This window comes from Pogona vitticeps, chromosome 2, assembly GCF_051106095.1.
Source record: "Pogona vitticeps strain Pit_001003342236 chromosome 2, PviZW2.1, whole genome shotgun sequence".
Taxonomy (NCBI): Eukaryota; Metazoa; Chordata; class Lepidosauria; order Squamata; family Agamidae; genus Pogona; species Pogona vitticeps.
The window spans coordinates 210,276,466-210,295,045 of record NC_135784.1 but is presented as its reverse complement, the minus strand read 5'-3'; the positions used below and the strand labels follow the sequence as shown (position 1 = coordinate 210,295,045).

Here is an 18,580-nt window from a genome sequence, read left to right as displayed (position 1 = left end):
TCACTGTAGACATCTGTTGCACACTGAATTGCACGATGTATATGGAGATTTCTTAACTTGTGGCAATTTAATTCCAAAAATTCCACCTTTTGTGTAATAGCAAAACAGGATTTCACTCATTGATTTATTTTTTTTGTACCCCTTTGTGAAATCTTCAGATTAAGGAATTTCTTTAAAATGTATAAATAAGTAAATAAGTAAAATCTAGAATTACCTTTTAAATTTTATAAAAACTATTTATGTCATACAAAGTTTCATATGAGAATAGCATGAACATTTTTATTGCTTAGAGTCATTTCAGGAAAACATGACTGCAGCAGTTGTTGGCAGAAAAAAAGTCCCAAAATGTTTGTTTTCTATCTGCATTATCTAGTGTTGTTCTTCCTTTTAAAAGTTGTTTCAACATTTTGTGTCTCTAGAGCAAAGGAAAAAAAAGAAAAAGGCCCTGATTTGTTGCATCTGTCCCCTCTTCTCCTCAACAGTGCCTATCACATTCCCTTAAAATTTCTTACATATACATATCAAAATGAGTTGTGAAAGCACAATTAATGTTTTGCAAATGTGTTTCATATAAAAGAGTTGATACAGGTTACACTTCCTTGTCAGTGTGCACTCTATTTGCAAATACAAATTCTCAAACTAAGACATAAATATTGCAAAGAAGCTGAGATGTTATGATGCTGCTGTGCAAAGCTCCCTGATTCTTCTCTGGACTTCCTCTCTCTACCTGTTAGATGCTTGTGTGCAAAGTATCTCATCGTCCTAGTTTTATCTGGAAATAGTATATTCTAAAAATATGAGTAGATTGTATTCAAATAACTCAGGACATATTTTCCCTTTAAGGTGGCAAAAAGGTTGGGATAAATCCAAAGATCAACAATTTAATGCCAGCTTATGAAGTTGCCAAGTATGACCTCATATGGATTTGTGATAGTGGCATTAGAGGTGAGTTCAGCTGCTGTCAATGGAATATTGTTTTTAAAGTCTTTTGACTGTATTTTAATAATAATAATAATATTATAAATAGTAATTTTAAAAGTGGTATGCCCTTGCCGAAATGAAGTTAGAATTCAAACTTAAAGAAACTTAGAATAGTAAAAGGTTTGGGCATAGTGGCAAAGTGAAAGGTAGCATGCCACAAATGTTATCAAATGCAGCTAAATTGGGATTAGAGTGCCCATCTTTTGTCAATGCAAATAAAGTTCTTTAGTTCACAAGGCATCAGCATTACATTATCTGCTTTGCTGCCTGCATTACATTTGAATAAATCTTGGGGAGTAAGGCTGATTTTTTGTGTGTGTGGGCTATCATTGCAGTAATACATCTTTTAAACTAAATTTTGTGTTGTTGGTCCCAATGTAGCAGCTTCATCAGGTGAAAAGTTTTAATTGCCTAGATTCAGAATAGTTTGCCTTCTTCCTTCTTTCACTGTCAACAGAGTGACCAGGAGTTTGGGATGCACTAATAATTTGACTAAGCTCTTTTCCGACAGTAAAATAGTGCCTTCCTTCTCACCAAGTGAAATCCTTTTGTAGCATAAGACACATCATAATTTTCTGTCTCTTCCTCTGTGGTAAATAAAGTTCCCCTTTTGTGATTCTTAGGCATGCACACACACTGTAGATTGAATCATGCCTGTCCATGCCTCTGAGAAACATGGAGTGTTTTGTTTATCACTGAGGAATGTACAAAAAGTTACAATTTGACTCTCACTACAAACAGGATTTCAGTCATTGTATTATACAAATCTTAAGCAAAAGCTCCAATGTTCAATGACACTTGAGCACTTGAATTTGGATGTTGCTTGTCTCAGATTCTTAAAATGTGAGGTGTCTATAATACTAATATTACAGTGGTGCCTCGCACAACGATTGCTTCATACAACAATGAATTCACACAGCGATGGGTTTTTTTTGAGGAATTTCCCCCATCGTTTAACAATGTTCTCTATGGGGGAATTTCACTTAACGATGTCCCTTTTTGCTCATTTAAAAGTGTCTTAAAATGTTTGAAACCTGTTTTAAATGCTTGGATTCCATAGTGCACCTTGTGAAACATGTGCAAACTTAATTTGGTTTTGTTCTGAGTCTTCATTAATTTTTGGTGATTTTTTTATTTTCCCCATTTAAATCAATTGAATGGACAGTTCAATGCATTTAAATAGGGAAAACAAAAAATCACCAAAAATTAACGAAGACTCAGAACAACACCAAATTAAGTTTGCATAGGGTTCAGGAGGTGGGCTAACGATTGCAAGCATTTAAAAGCTGTTCCAAACATTGTAAGGCACTTTTAAATGAGCAAAAACGGACATCGGAAAGAGCTTCAAAAGCAGGAAAACGGAGATCACAGAGCCCTTTCCGATGTCCGTTTTTGCTCATTTAAAAGTGCCTTACAATGTTTGGAACTTTCCGTCCAATGCATTCCAATGAGAGAAAATTCAAAAAATCACCAAAAATTAAAGACGAATCAGAACAACATCAAATTAAGTTTGCATAGGGTTCAGGAGGTGGGCTAACGATTGCAAGCATTTAAAACCTGTTCCAAACATTGTAAGGCACTTTTACAGGAGCAAAAACGGACTTCGCAAAGCCATTGAAATGTATTGAGTCGGCTTCAATACATTCCAATGGAGGAAACATTGTTTCACTCAACGATGTTTCCTATGGGTTTTTTCACTTAAAGACGGCAATCCGTTCCAATTGGAACGGATTAACCGGTTTTCAATGCATTCCTATGGGAAATGGTGTTTCACAGAACGATGTTTCACACAACGTTGATTTTTTTGGAACCAATTAACATCGTTGTGTGAGGCACCACTGTACTTGTTTTCTAGGACTGTCACCAACGTGTTCAAGCTAAAACCCAAGTTCATAGTGTTGTAACAATCTATATACGCATGCTAACTATTTCTTAAAAGTTGTGTTTCCCCCCAATAATGGTTTGCAAGCATCAAACAATGTGAAACTATCACTAGTTGAAATCTTGAGTGTAAATGAGAAAATGGTATTCTTCTAAGTTTAAATTAGAGTATAAAGGTTTTTTTTTAAAAAAATGATCCATGGATATTAACCACAGTCCAGTTCTTATTTTTAGTCACACCGGATACACTAACTGATATGGCCAATCACATGACAGAAAAAGTTGGACTGGTCCATGGCCTGCCCTATGTAGCAGATAGACAGGGCTTTGCTGCCACTCTAGAACAGGTGAGTGCTTTTCTGTGCTCCTGCTTCTTTCCCATTTATTCTCCCCCTCCCATTTTTTATATTCAAATTACTGGGCATCATGATACTTTAAAGCTCCAAGAGCCTACGTAGTCATGTGAGTAGAAAAAATGTGCAAGATTTGTTTTCTGCAGAGGGAGGGTGAATTCAGTCCATCAGCGCTGTCTGTTCTGCTAGTGGAAGGACACTGTTGGGTACAATTCATTGTTAGTACCTGAAAATCTGGCAACATTTCCTGTGGATGATATATCCCATTTAGGAAGAGTGGCATATTGCTAGGTTTTATTCTGCAGCCAGAATAGTTCTCTTAATTTAGATGCAATGCCAGGAGGCAGTAAAGGAACAAAATTGTCTTTATCCAGATGCTGTAACAACCACTGGGCTGGTATTGCTTGTATGATTCAACATCTTGATGCTTTCTTTTTTTTCTTAGCTAATATTAACCCTTAACATGGAACTGAACAATGCTTATTGTCCCTGAAATTCTCTGTTTGGCTGTTGTCACTTCAAATTGAATATAATACTGTTAGGTATTTAGATGACTATGTCTCCCTTCTTTTCTTCTTTTTCTTTTCTGCTTTAGAATATTGATGTATTTCCTGTGCCTCTTTCAGTTGAATAATGTATTCCTCCTTTATTTGTTTCTTTATTACTTTCCTTATTGCACTGTAGTCTAATAAGGTTAATTTGACTGCAACATGGTGATGTAAAATTACAAAGGGCATTAGGAATCCAAAATGGACATTATGCCACTTATATTGTAGTTAATGATCATATGCCAACAAGTTAATTATGATGAGACTTTTCTAGGTATAAAGCACACAGAATTGGTCTACTGCTTGGAGTAGTGGTTGGCTAGATGGATGGTATATAAATTGAATAAATGAATGAATGAATTTATCAGTCCCTCTGGAACTATGCAGTTTGCCCAAAGCCATAGAGGTTTTAGGGAACACAGACATCTCACACACGGTCTGAGTGATCTCAGCTGGCTCTTCTTTTAGGAGATGCAATGGAGATTTTGGACTCCCAGCCCTGGCTTTGCAGCCAGGAGCTCCAACCCAGTAAGATATACCAGTTATGCAAAACTAAAAATATAGTATGTAACATTTGTGCATGCTTACCAAATTATAGCACTAATAATAACACTGAAGGAAAAACTGACTACTCATGTTACACTGCATTGAGGAGAAATAAAAGAAGATAACGTCATTAAAATTTGGTGCCCTTTGTTGGTTTTTGGTTTGGAATTAAATGGAGAGGACAACATTTTGAGAAGTCAGCTGAATTATTGCTCTGATATCTTTTAAGACTGGTAGAATGCATGTATTAATGGACTATAGGAATGGATTATATTATCCATAAATTTATTATTGTATATGTGATTGTATGGATAATGTTATTTCCAAGGATTGTCAATTACATTTTAAAAAAACTCAGTAAAACATAGAACTTACATTCATACAGTGAATACATGTGTATGTACAGTACTTAAAATGCAGGTCATGATGTTCCCATGACCTGCATTATGGTAAGTTTAATTAACTTGGACATGTCTTTTAATTTTACAGGTATATTTTGGCACATCCCATCCAAGAACATACATTTCTGCTCATGTAACTGGTTTCAAATGTGTAACAGGAATGTCTTGTTTGATGAGAAAAGATGTCTTGGACCAAGCTGGAGGACTTATAGCTTTTGCACAGTACATTGCTGAGGATTACTTTATGGCTAAAGCAATAGCTGACAGGTAGGATAATGTTATTCTCCAGGAAATGTTAAAGAATATTGTTTCAAGTTTAAAATATCCTGTAAGTGCTTCATCTATAAAGCTCACAATGGTACACTAGAGCATTCTTTTACCAGTGTACAGAAAGTAAAAAGACTATAACTGAGCCATATGAACATAAGTATCTAAAATAATATTGTGTCAAGAATCCTGTTGGGAGAGGAAGAATGATCAACAAGCAGTTCCCTGCTATGGAGGGATATACATTGTTAACTATCTGTAAAATAGGTTCTACAAGTTGCATGACTAGTCCCATGATGTGGTTCCCAATGAGAGAAGTGAAGTGTATGTGCAATTACCCTTCTATATGTAGTTTCAGTGGAATTTGGGCCTCTGTTCAGTGAAGTTAAGGAGATATCCCAAAATTATTCCCTCCTCTATATTGATCACTGGAGACATCCATTGACTCACTTATGTCTCCAAAGGAAAGCAGGAGTATATAGTTCTACTGGCTCAGTATTTATATCTTGTCCAATTGTTCATAGAAAAAATTGTTCAATTATCTATGTCAGTAGGGTTGCAGATTAGAAGTTGTGGCCATGTTATGGTCTTGGTCTTTACCAGTTTATTAAAGCCATTTCACTATGACTTCCTTCTTAGGTAGTGGTTCGTTATTTCAGACAATTTGTTGTACCTGGTAACAGCTGCACCATCACTGAGAGAAATAATTATCTCATGAAATAGTTCTTGCAATAGAAATCCTGAAACTTGATTCAAGATTTTTTTAAGCAAGCAAAAGAGACAGTCACCAGCAATGTAGCTGCTTTTGCATCTTAACACTTTATTTTCAGAAGTCCTATTTATTTCTTTGTTACAGTTGAATGGAGCAGAAGTAGCCAAGTAGGTGAAGGGAAATCTCTGTTGCAGAGTTTTGAATTTTGGCTAAACTTCTTTATCTGCACAGCAGAAGTCCAGGGACCTACAGAACAGAAATAGCTTCAGGCCACCCCTTATTGTCTTATCAACTGACACATAATCTCAGTAACTCACTCTGAGACACTGCTAAGAGAAAGAATTAAAATTTTCATTTACTTATAGTTGAACAGATCAAAAACAGCATACTGTACAAAAAATGGCTGCTTACAGCAGTAGACTCTAATAGACTTACTGATGACCATTTCCAGCAGACTCTTGCAGACTATATTCTAACTGCACAAACTGCCAACTGCCAGCAGACTGAAATAGAGGGGAAATGACACTTAGGCTGAGAGTCATGACTCCCTTTGAAATCAGGAGCAGGGAAGGAATAACTGGTTACTGCTAGATTGACTGACAGTCACTCCAACTCAGAAAGGTCCCTCCTAGGCAAACTTACACATCAGCATATAAGGTTAAAATACTGTAACTCTCAGCAATCTCAATCCACAGCCTTCAGAAATATAAGTGAAGGTGAAGTGTATAGAAGATGAATCATGCTGTGCAATCTGAGCATAACTATTAAGGACTGGACTTCCAGAATTCATGGATGGATTTTCAGTCCCAGAATTCACCTACAATGCCCCATGCCAGAATTCTGGGACTGGGAGAGGAGAAACCAGAAGGCAAAAGAAATTTCTCTCCATCTCAATTTTATGCTTCTCTCCATATGTATTGGCTGGGAAAAAGAGGGAATGACCCATAGTTTCACTGTTTCATGGGAATTACCCCAGTAGTCTATGGAAAGGGTAGTTCAGTGAAAGGCTCTCCTAAAGAGTCCATTATGTATCAAAGACTACTCTCCTATGGAGCAGTAGGGCAGTTTGCAGTAGTGAGACTAAGGGTGCCTTTCCTCCTCCTTCTTTGTGGCCTCTGTGAATGCACACAATTGGGTTTGGACTGCACCTGCTCAGGACTCCTCAGAATATTCTAGAATTTAAAACATGTGATTAATAGTACGTTTCCCCGTGGCGCGCATGCTCCGCCCACCCGTAATACCTCAGTTCCTTTTTGCCACTGCTGTGATCGGACTTCTTACCTAGAGCTGTTTTTTCTTCCAATTACCTGGTATTGATTCTAGTCTGGTTTACTGATCATCGCTGTGTTTCTGGAAATTTTGATCTTGGATTGGCTATGGATTACAATTTTGGATTCTGCTGTATTCATTGTCACTTCGGCTTCTGACCTCCAGCCTGATTATCAATTTCTCCTTTTGGATTATGGACTTGATTGTGATTAGACTTGTGATTATTCGGATACTGATTTTGGCTTGAATTCTAGACGATTGTTACGTTTTCCCATGAATCTTCCTTCCTTTCCCCTTCCCTCCTCTTATCGGGTTCATTGGATTTTATGGTCTCTTCAAGCCCATTTAAGTGGTGTTCTCTGTGCGCCAACAAGATCCCCTTCAGGGACGGCAGCAACTGCTGCTTGTTTTTTGGGGGGGAGAGGCACCAAAATCACTCTTGCCCAGAGTGCAAGAAGTTGACCAAACCGGCCCCTAAGCTCTGTCTGCAGAGGCTTAGATTGTACCTCTGGGAGAAATCTCTTTCCCCATCAAGCCCAAAGGCCATGGAGTTGGCCCCGGTCCCGCCTCCTACCCCCTGTTCTGAACCTGCTGCATCTTTGGCTCTGGCTACTCCATCCCCAAGGTCTTCCTCTAAATCTTCCAAGCAGAAGTCTTTGACATCAACATCAAAGAAGGCTTCGGCATAGACATTGACGTTGAAGCCATCATCAGGAGAGAACCACAAGAAAAAGAAGGTAGTCAGTAAACAGAAGAAGGACAAGCATTCTTCCAAGTCTGTTCCGTTTCGAGAGATTCCTCTGGTTCCAGCTTCGCTTCCTTCACCTATACTTGAGGAATCATCTCAAGACCTGCCAAACCCAGACTCACTCTCTGAAGTGATTGGTTCTGTACCACCTCCACAGGCTCAGGCTTCGGTCTCAGTACCGAGCCAGTCTCTGAGCCAAGGCCATTTTGAGGCTGAGGTCATATCCAGCTGGACCTCGGCCCATTCGAGCCCTATCTCTATTGGGCAGGCAACAGTAATTCATCTTTTGAATTCGGAGGTGTCGCCACAGCAGTCTCCTCCAAGGAAACAAACATCCAAACACTGGCATGTCTCCACAGCCCGAGAGTATCCTCGACATCAGGAAGTTATGGTTTTTCCTCATCCCTCCCGGCGTCTGGTCTTTTCGGAGTATGAGGAAGTTGATCGAAGGGATGATACATGTTGATATTGTCAAGACAACTTTGACCTCGATCCCTACTACGATGCTGGAGAGTATGTGAGGACCAAAAGAGTGCGCTACATCTATGCCTCTTGTTCCTTGACATTGGCATCAAGCTTGTTATCAGCTCGAACCTCTGGCACCAAAGCCAGCTATTAAGCATCACGTTTCAAACAAGGACGTTCCCCAGCAGGTAGTCCATATGTTGAAGAGGTCCCGCACTCCTTTGATACCAACTTCCTCTGTCTCCCAAAGGACACTTCAGGCAGCTCCCTCACAGGTCCACCATCCAACTAAAGAGGGCGCTTTGGCATTGTCCCTTCGAGCCCCAGCCCAGGTATCAAGAAGGCACCATCTATCACCTTCTCCTTTTGTTGTGAGGGGTTCTTCTGTGTTTTCTGTGTCGGAGCAAGACTTACCTTCAGAGGCTTCAGAGGAGTCTCCATCAAGTTTACCTACTTCTGATTCAGATGTGGCTGACCTCCATCCTCCTTCTCCATCTGAGGATTTCACCTTGTATTCTCGTATGATTCTTCATATGGCTAAATCTCTTGAGCTGGACATAGAGCAACAACGTCCTCCCAAGATCTCATCTTTCTTGACATTAATCAAGATAAATCCTCCCCATTAAGTTTGGCGTTCATTCCAGCGATGTTGGATCTCATTAAGGAATCATGGAATCAACCGTCCATGTCCCTGCAGATTCCTAGATGTGTGGAAAACCATTACAGAACACACGGGAATGACATTGCCTTCCTTACTAAGCATCCTGCATCCAATTCCATAATCGTACAATCCAACCAATCTCGAGCTGGCAACTGGTCACACCTACCAACAGAGGGGAATGGAAACTGGATGTTTTGAGCGGTAGGCTTTATTCTCTGGCCTCATTTGTCATGAGGGTATCAAATTATCAAGCAGCAATTGGGGCATACCAGAGGCAGTTATGGAGCAAGGTCTTGCCTATTCTCTAAGCTGCTCCCGAGGAGTCCAGAGCCACCGTCCTTAATGCTCACCTAGAGGCAACGACATTGGCAAAGCAACAGTAGCTAGCATCCCGCCACATGGCAGATGCTGCTTCTAAAGCAATGACATCTGACATTGCACTCAGAAGGCATGCGTGGTTGTGCTCAGCAGGGATTATGGATGATTCGAGGCCCCGCATTGAGGACCTCCCATTTGATGGAGTTGGGTTGTTTAATGAGAAGACAGATGAGGTGATGGAGAACGTACATAAAATCAGGGAGACGGCTCGCTCTTATTCGGTCCAACAACCATGATACCAAAGATATCAATGGTGCAAACCTTTCAATACACAGCAGTTGTATCAACAACCTTCCCGTCAGGCTTACCGTCCTTACAGACATCCCACTCAGGAAAGGTCCAGCCTCCCTCCGGCTTCTTCTGGTAATACTGCCTTTAGATCACAAGCTCCCATCCAGCGTCGACAAACCTTCTGCTGACCTGCAAACAAAGGCAAACAGTACCTTTGACTGTCTCATCCTGAACTATCCACCGGTTCTGTCTCATCACCCCCAGCTAGCTCCTTTCTTAGACAAGTGGTCCCATATCACCAAAGACACTTGGATGCTTGCTATCATATGTTACGGTTACCTCTTGGAGTTCATAGATCTCCCTCCTATCGATCAACTCAAATTCACAACTTACGCACCTGCTCTAGAGGGTGAGATATCTATTCTTCTCCAGAAGCAGGCTATCCAACGTGTTCCCCTCAAGAGGTTCCAGGCAGTTTATACTCTTGCTGTTTCGCAGTGCCCAAGAAAGATGGCGGTCTCTAGCCAATCTTAGACCTCAGACTACTTAATACCTACCTCCATCCAAGGCATTTTCATATGGTCACTATGGATTCTGTCATCCCCCTCCTTTGTCCAAATGATTGGTTTGTTGTTATAGACTTGCAGGACATCTGTTTCCATCCATCAGCGTCACCGCAGGTATCTTCGCTTCCACTTCATAGATACGGCTTATCAGTTCTGCGCCCTTCCCTTTGGGCTTTCCACCACCCCAAGAACTTTCATGAAATGCATGGCTCCAGTGGCAGCCTACCTTCGTCTACACAACATCACAGTCTTCCCATATATAGACGATTGGTTGAGCATGGCTGCTTCCTTTCACAAGGCGTCACAAGATACCAAGTTTGCTCTTCAAATGCTGGCAGGACTTGAACTGAGAGTCAGCTTTACAAAATCTCTTCTCCAGCCGTCTCAGGTCATAGACTACATAGGTGCACATTTGGACTCTGTCAGTGCGAGAGTTTTCCTTCCACCCGAACGAATTCTAAACTTGTGCTGGGTGATTCAACCTTTCCACCCCTATGCCAAAGTCTCTGCTCACCACATACAGCATCTTCTAGGTCTCATGGCTTCGACCACCTCTGCTCTTCTGCACGCGCGATTGAAGATGCGTTCTCTACAGGCTTAGTACCTGTCTCAATTTGATCTGTTGATTGGAAGGGCTGTGCTGACTTCGTTGTTAGCGTTACGGCCCTGCTTCCAGTAAGCGAGCTTGTTAGTCACCCAGTTGTGTGCATTCACAGAGGCCACAAAGAATTGAAAGAAAGGTTACTTACCTGTAACCATGGTTCTTTGAGCAGTCCTCTGTGATCCACACATCCCACCCATCCTCCCTGCTGTCCGTTACTTGGTTCTTGAGCGTTATGGGGTCAGAGCCTTGACAGCAACGGATATTTCAGAACTGAGGTATTACGGGCAGGCAGAGCATGCGCGCCATGGGGAAACGTACTATTAATTACATGTTTTAAGCTCTAGAATATTCCAAGGAGTCCTCCTCAGGCACAGTCCAAACTCAATTGTGTGGATTCACAGAGGACCACTTGAAAAACCATGGCTACAGGTAAGTAATGTTTCTTTTCCAGCCAGTATACATGGAGAGATGCAGAAAATTGAGGTAGAAAGACATTTTATTGTTATTATTTGCTTTTGGTTTCTTCTTTCCCACTTTCAGAATTCTGCCTGGGGGATTCTGGGTGAATCTGGGACCGAAAGATCTTGAAATCAAAAAGTTCAGTCCTTCAGAAATATATGGTTCTTCAGACTGGAGTATTCTTCTGTTTACATGAGGAAATGTTAAATGCTGAAAAGTGACAAAGCAAAAAAAAAAGCCACAATTTCTCCCAAACATGCTAATTGCATGTGGAGGAAATGTGCTGTACACAGCATGGTGAAACTTGCAGCTGCTATTTGGGTCGGTGTTAACAACCACATGATTTTTCTGTGTTGCTTATCTCTTAGGATAGTAAGTTCCATTCTCATGAACTGATAACTGCTGAACAAATAAATGCTTAAGAGGCAGGTTTGCTTCATGTAGTGTCCAGATCCGCACCTCTGGTACATATCGTAATTAGCCAGTATTGAAGAATAATGGAATTGGCAGTCAGACAACCTCTAGAGAGAGAAACATTCCCTTTGATCTAATGCTTGTCTCTGACATGTTGAGAAATAAAGTGACTTATGAGCATCCTTGGACATACCTATTGCCTATTGTTTATCATGGTTATATTCATGGTGTGCATTCACTTTCAGAGGCTGGAAATTTGCAATGGCCACACAAGTTGCAATGCAAAACTCTGGCTCCTATTCAATTTCCCAATTTCAGTCTAGAATGATCAGGTAAAAAACATTTTTTTCATTTTCTGTTATTTTCATATATTCTTCTGGTGGTGGCAGCAGTTTCTTTAGAAGCATGGCTACAATATAGGCAATGGAAGGGATCTATCCTGTATGAACTGTACATATGCTCAGTATTTTAGTTGTGAAGTATTACGGGAAGGGCAACATACTCAGTCCTTATGAAAAGTGGAAATGTGCTGCTTGAAAAGTGTGGGGGAATTAAAATTCTATTTTGGAACATAACTTTTAACTGAAAAGCAACTCATCAAAAGTAGGATACAGAATTGATGTATGTATTAACTCAGCATAGATTAATATATTTAGAAATAAAACCTTTGCTCAAATTAGCCTTAATAATTCCTCCAGTGTCTCATTTTAAACAAAACAATATAGTCTTACTTGTTCTCTTAATACTGAATAAAAGCATTAATCTTCTACTTCTAGCATATATATCATTGTGCCTTCACTTTGGCAGTCTTTATATATATTTAAATCTCATATAGTGACTGACTCAATTTGCCACTATATCCGGTGGCAGTATTATTCTCCCAATACAACTTGATTAAAGTTATAAATGCAATAATTTACAGTAAATTAATGTAGCTTCATAAAACTTCCTGTTTCATTTATTGTCTGAAATCCAGTCAGTACAACTGTGAATGCCAATGGTGTCATCAGCCTCCAATGATATTCTTTAATTTAAAGCTTCCTTTGTTTCTTTTCATGTTCTGGAGGCCTTTGGAGCCTTGAGATAGAGAAGAAATTATTATTAGTTTATTGATCCTTATTGCTTTTATGAACAAAGTTATTTGAATGCTGTCTTTATCTTTATATTCTGTAAACTGCCTAGAGTAGATTCCTGAACCAAATCTAGATGGGCGGGGTGAAAATTGAATGAATGAATGAATGAATGAATGAATGAATGAATGAATGAATGAATGAATGAATGAATGAATAAATAAATAAATAAATAAATAAATAAATACTCAATAGAATTTTAGTCATTCTGTAACCGGGATTTTACCTGGGCGAACTGAAACAGATGAAATGCTACTTTCTTTGAGATACTTTTCTGTTTATCCAGTAGTTATTATTTCACTACTTCTAATTAATGGGAGCACCTAGATAGTACTGTATGCTTCTACTTTTTCTTGAAAAGATGGTCAGATTTAGAACATCATCCCTTTTGAGAATCTGCTCAAAGACTACAATGCAGTAGAAGACCTTTCAGATTCTATAGTAATCTTTCCTTCCACTTTTACCTTTTCATTATTCAGAGAGATGGAATAACCACCTTCCCATTACATAGTTGTAGTTTTAAAGGAGGTAACCGTGTTAATCTGTGCAAGGATATTAGGCAAAAGTCTTTGTCTTTTGTTTTGTTTCTTTGGATTTGCCTGATATGCCTCCCATTTAAACAATTTAACTGTTTATTTCATTTTTTTCTCTATCATGAGACATAGACACTTGTTAAGAATGTATGCTTTTCAGTGTATTTCCCACCTTTCATTCCATGATCTCAAGAAAGCATGCATGGCTGCTCTCCCCACTTGTCCTCACAGTCCTCTGAGGAAGGTCAGGCCATGTGAGAAGGATGGACTGGTGGTAATTAACTTCATGGCTAAATAGGGTCTACAATATAGATCTCGCACATGAGCTGCAATAGTACATTGACAACTCTGTCCATAGCAAAGTATCACTGCTGCTTAATTTTTAGTTCCAAAACAGAGAAATATTTATGGCTAATATGGTTACTGCCCAGTTTAAACTCATTGTTTTCCCCCCTTCTTAATTATAGATGGGCCAAGCTACGGATCAATATGCTTCCAGCTACAATAATCTGTGAACCAATCTCAGAGTGCTTTGTTGCAAGTTTAATTATTGGATGGGCAGTTCACCATGTGTTCAGATGGGATATAATGGTCTTTTTTATGTGTCACTGTTTGGCATGGTTTATTTTTGACTACATTCAACTCAGAGGTGTCCAGGTAAGTTACAGTGATCAGATCCTCATGTTTTAAAAATGAATGTTGTCTTAAATTAACTGCAATTGTATGCATTTCTTTTATTTTTTTAAGTTATAAAATGTTCTAATGTTTTCTGTTATACATTCAAAGGAAGGTTGTAAAAAGTGTTCTTCCTCCTTAGCAAATATAATTTAGCTGTAGGTGTAAGCCAGCATGGTGCAACAGAACACTTTGATTGCAGTTATTTATTTATTTATTTATTTATTTATTTATTTATTTATTTATTTATTTATTTATTTATTTATTTATTTATTTATTTATTTATTTATTTATTTATTTATTTATTGGTCCAAATCCTGCTTCATATTTATAATGGCAGTTAATTAATGAGCACCTGCTTGGATTCCTTAGTGCATGCCAGTTGGGTGGCTTGATGTGCAACCAGAAATCCAAGCAGGGACTTGTTACTAGTGGCCAATTTGCAGCTGTAAGCTATGCCATTTCCCTTCCACCAGTGTATCATCAATATATTGTGACAGAAAGATGTTACAAATGCCCTTACTGGAATCAATGGTTGGCTGTCTCAAATTCCACCAAATTGAGACCTATATAAAGGCATACAATTAAAGAATGAGCAGTCTGTTATCAAATCCTGCTATGATGGTGCTGAAAGGTCAAACATCTTGAATTCTGCCAGTACCACTTGGCAAAGGTTTCATTTTGTCTTCAACAATACAGATTAATGTCATGATAATAACTTATAGCTTTGGTCTTATTTTGTATTTTATTGTACTATTGAATACTATTTTAGTGGGAAGTCAGAATATAAATTTAATAATTTTTAGAAAAACATTTTGTCTTTACTGAGCCATGTATTACTTGAATGGAAAAAAGGAACAGTGAAACAACCTGTGGTGGCTATCACTGTTCAGCTGATAGTAGAAGAATAAGCTTCTTAAGAGACAGGCTGTAGCTGAGAGCTAGGCAACTGGGGCGGATGCAGAGATGAATTTCCTGCTGCAAGGGCCTTCTGAAGCTGCATAAGCCATCAAAATGGTATAAAATGCAACAATTAAAAGAGACATCACTAGAAAACTACTATTGATTTTGAATAAGAGCTGTTTGGTGGGGGTTAAATGGTGCAGAGCCCTCCTGTGATCTATCTGATGTTGAGTCATCACTTCTGGAGGCTTCCAGGAGGTCCAGATCACCCTTTTTTTGCCAGAGAAAAAGAAAATATAAGGCTGGGAACTAAAAAAACATTTGGAGGCTGCCTGCAACCCTAGGGCTGCACTTTGCGACCACTGCTGTATTCTATGTAGAAAGCCATTTCCTGTCACCAGTTAAGAATTAGCTAGTAGTAGAAACTAGAAAGATCTCAGTTTCATATCTTGGGGAGCCTTTGTCATTCCAAGCAGACTGCCATTAAGGGAGCAGAAGCACTTGGAGATACACCATTTTTGTATGTCTTAGTGATTAAACTACACTGATTTTATAACTTCCAGTAATTCAACCACACATGTTACACTATTTGTGTGATGCTGGTGTTAAATGACAATACTGCTTTGGCCACTGCATAATTTTTTAAAGAAGATTTGCTCTGTAAGTAAATATTTGTTTAAGTAAAAACGTAATTTTGTTCTTGCCATTGTCACTGAGCATAAATATATATATTTGTATAATTTCCAGGGTGGTCCTCTGTGTTTTTCAAAACTTGACTATGCAGTAGCATGGTTCATCAGAGAATCTATGACAATATACATTTTCCTCTCGGCTTTGTGGGATCCTACCATTAGCTGGAGGACAGGACGCTACAGATTACGCTGTGGAGGCACTGCAGAAGAGATCCTTGATGTATAGCCACAGCTTTGTGACTGTGTATTTCAAGAAGAAAAGAAAAGAAAAGAAAAGGAGAAAAAAAGAAAGTATTATAAATTATGTTTATATAAATGCTTTTAAAAGATCTACCTTCAATAGTTTTATTACCTGTATGTTTCGTATCTGTTCTTTAATTTATTTTGCATGGCATTTGCATCTGTGAAAAAAGTACATCTGTAGTCTTGGCCAAATGGTACCTTGTTTTTCTGTACGAAATCAAATCAAGAGAATTGGTTCCAGGTTTCATTTTCATAGGAATGTTCTGCAGCAAGTTCTAAAGACAGTATCTTTCAATATAGTCAAAGCTACTCTCTGAATCAAAGAACATAATCAACAGTGAATAACTTATACAGATCCATTGGAAAATGAACAGGGATTGCACAAGACACAACTATGAATATGTCTCAAATGGCCTTTAGGTCGTTGGACTGCATCCTTTGACAACTTAGCAACTTTTTAATACAAGCGCAGTTCGCATTTGAAAGCTCACGTGGTGACTCACAAGGAGAGAAGCTTTTTAGATGATATATGCCTACCTCTCGTAGTTGTTGTGGAGCAAATATAAATAAGTAAGTAGGCCTTATGAAGAAGTAAAAGCTGGACATTTGTATCTGTATGTGGATATATAGATAAATGATTTTGCTCTTGCTGCAATGAGCCAAAAGTTTGATGCAGTGGGTGGGAAGAACTAATGGTTAGCTATGCCCAGAGGGCATCTTTTGGCCAACTCTAATTGGTTCAGTCTTGAACCATTTTTAATCACTGTGCTGTAATTAGCCTAGCTAATCTTCTCCTTCATTCCCATCTTTGTTTTTAAAAGGTTTTGTTTTTCTTTTTGTTTCTGTGTGACTGAATATTTGATAGCTATGGGGTGGGGGGATGCATTTCAAAAACATTTCACATATATGCTATTTTCTTACACACTGTCTTAAGAATGTAACTTCATGATGCAGGTATTTAATATCCTTTTCTTAAGTGGACATAAGTCTCACTATACACTAGTCAACTTTAAATATCAAATTGCAATAGATACTTGTCAGTATAATAAAAGGAAAGATAATTTGCTGTTACTGATATGAAAATGTAAGCTTTAACTATGAAACTACATCTATTTTTGGCTTTTTCCCCCCCTTCATTTAATCTGGTCTCTCAATTGGGTTTTTGTATTCAAGTTATAATGGCTAAAAAGCCTAGACTATAACCAAGTTGTAAATGCATGCTGTCTCTTATCCTCTTTCTCGTTTCTTCTTAGCTTGTTCTCCAACCCCACTGTGGGATTGCTCTTAGCATGGTGAACTGGACTAGTTTAATACTGATTCTGATCACGAAGCAAAATTGAGAGGGACACTGCACAAGCCTTTGTTTTCTTTTATAATTGTATTTATGCTGCTTTTTCTTTTAAATTGGCATGGCATGTTGTCACCATAAAGGTCTGTGGCTAGGAGTGTTGCCAGTATGGCAGCTTAAATGGTTATGCCATGTCTGTGACAAAAAAACATAATCTGTAGCATATTAGCAATAACTATGAGTACATAAATAGACTTTTTTCCAGTTTACTGAGCCAGCCCATTTGATTGTCTGATATACACACAGTGTAATGTATACATTTTTGTGTATAGACAAATCCTATGAAACATTCCCCAAGCTCCATAGTACATTCTCTCCATTTGCCTTATGACATTACAGAATTTGTTTTGAAGGGCATATTTTTTCACGAACAGAGGCTTTAAATGTGTGTTCCATTCTTTACATGTGAATCGGGAAGAACCACTTCCTGAGGAAGGTTGCATCCTCTAAACTAGTCTGGTTATGACCTACTTGAGTTGCATTTTTAACATCTTCATTGTTATCACTGTTGTCTAGCTTAATTTTGATTATAATGTTTGTATTTTATTTGTGAAGTTTGGTTGATGCCATCTATTACACTGCTAAAGTGACACTCAGTTGGTTTGGCTCAATGCTGATCACCATGTAGGCAGTGTAATATAAAACCAAAAGGCTGGACAGACTTCTCTCTGTGTGTGTGTGTGTGTGTGCGTGTGCGTGTGTGCGTGTGCGTGTGTGTGTGCATGTGTGCACATATGTGTGCATGTTGTGTGGTAGCTGAAAAAATTGAATTAGAAGTGTGGGTGTGTACACGCACACATTAGTAAACCCTTTATCATTTAAAGGAAACTGATGTTTAACTTAAGTGAACAACTTGATTTCTTTTGTAAGAAATCTGTGTTGATTATGAGATGGAAATTAATAGTTGGAAAAAACTTGGAGGGCACTGTGACAGAACAGCGCAAAGGTTCAGAATGGTTAATTTAAAACTGTCTGTCAACATATTAAGAATACCATGTTTATTTAAAATTATTGTCTTGTTTTGTTTAAAATAAATTTTGAATACAATCAGATGTTTTGAGAAATTATTATTATTTCCTGCCTTTCCCTCCATTACGTTCTGTTTAACACTTCTTATATGCAAATTAAAGTTAATTCACCTTGTAACATTCACATTGCTCTTCTGTTAAAAAAAGCACTCCACAATTACATGAAATCTGATCTAGTGAGGTTGTATATATATGTAAAATACAGAAATTGTCCTGAAGAAGCAGAATGTTACAACAAGTATCTCAAACTCTATTTGGAAAGTTTTTCTGAATACAAGTTTTCCGCCTTACCTGTGCAGCAAGGAAATCTGGATAGGTTTGCTATACAAATGAATTTTGATGCTCGTAGAAGAGACTAATACAGGATATCTTGGTTTGAACGCATTTTAATGGTCATAGTAGTTTTGGGATTTTCAGCTCTTCCCCTTATCTGACAATGAAAATCTGTTTTTGAGAGTTTTTCAAACTTCCAGAGCAGTTTTTAAGGCTGTTCTTTTTTAAAAAGAGGTTACAAGTGACTGAGAAGGGGAGAGAATTGCACCTC

The 18,580-nt window shown here is 38.4% G+C and overlaps 1 protein-coding gene and 1 long non-coding RNA gene across 3 annotated transcripts in view; one reads left to right on the top strand and one right to left on the bottom strand.

Annotated features, from left to right (window-relative positions):
* UGCG (UDP-glucose ceramide glucosyltransferase) overlaps positions 1-18,058 on the top strand; it is a 53,814-nt gene extending 35,756 nt beyond the window's left edge. Inside the window, exons 4-9 of the mRNA XM_020791094.3 lie at positions 844-945; positions 3,097-3,209; positions 4,799-4,977; positions 11,730-11,816; positions 13,615-13,804; positions 15,473-18,058. Of these exons, the coding sequence (XP_020646753.1) occupies positions 844-945; positions 3,097-3,209; positions 4,799-4,977; positions 11,730-11,816; positions 13,615-13,804; positions 15,473-15,643 (842 nt within the window). The 3' untranslated portion in view covers positions 15,644-18,058. The remainder of the gene's footprint in view (positions 1-843; positions 946-3,096; positions 3,210-4,798; positions 4,978-11,729; positions 11,817-13,614; positions 13,805-15,472) is intronic.
* On the bottom strand, positions 842-15,869 carry LOC144586536 (uncharacterized). 2 transcript variants are annotated; one of them, XR_013541407.1, is made up of 3 exons: positions 15,770-15,869; positions 9,519-9,630; positions 842-5,935 (listed from the first exon to the last, which is right to left on the bottom strand). It is a non-coding gene; the product is annotated as an uncharacterized LOC144586536 (long non-coding RNA). The 2 variants fall into 2 exon arrangements; XR_013541406.1 differs by having other exon boundaries at positions 842-9,630.
* Positions 18,059-18,580: the final 522 nt, after the last annotated feature.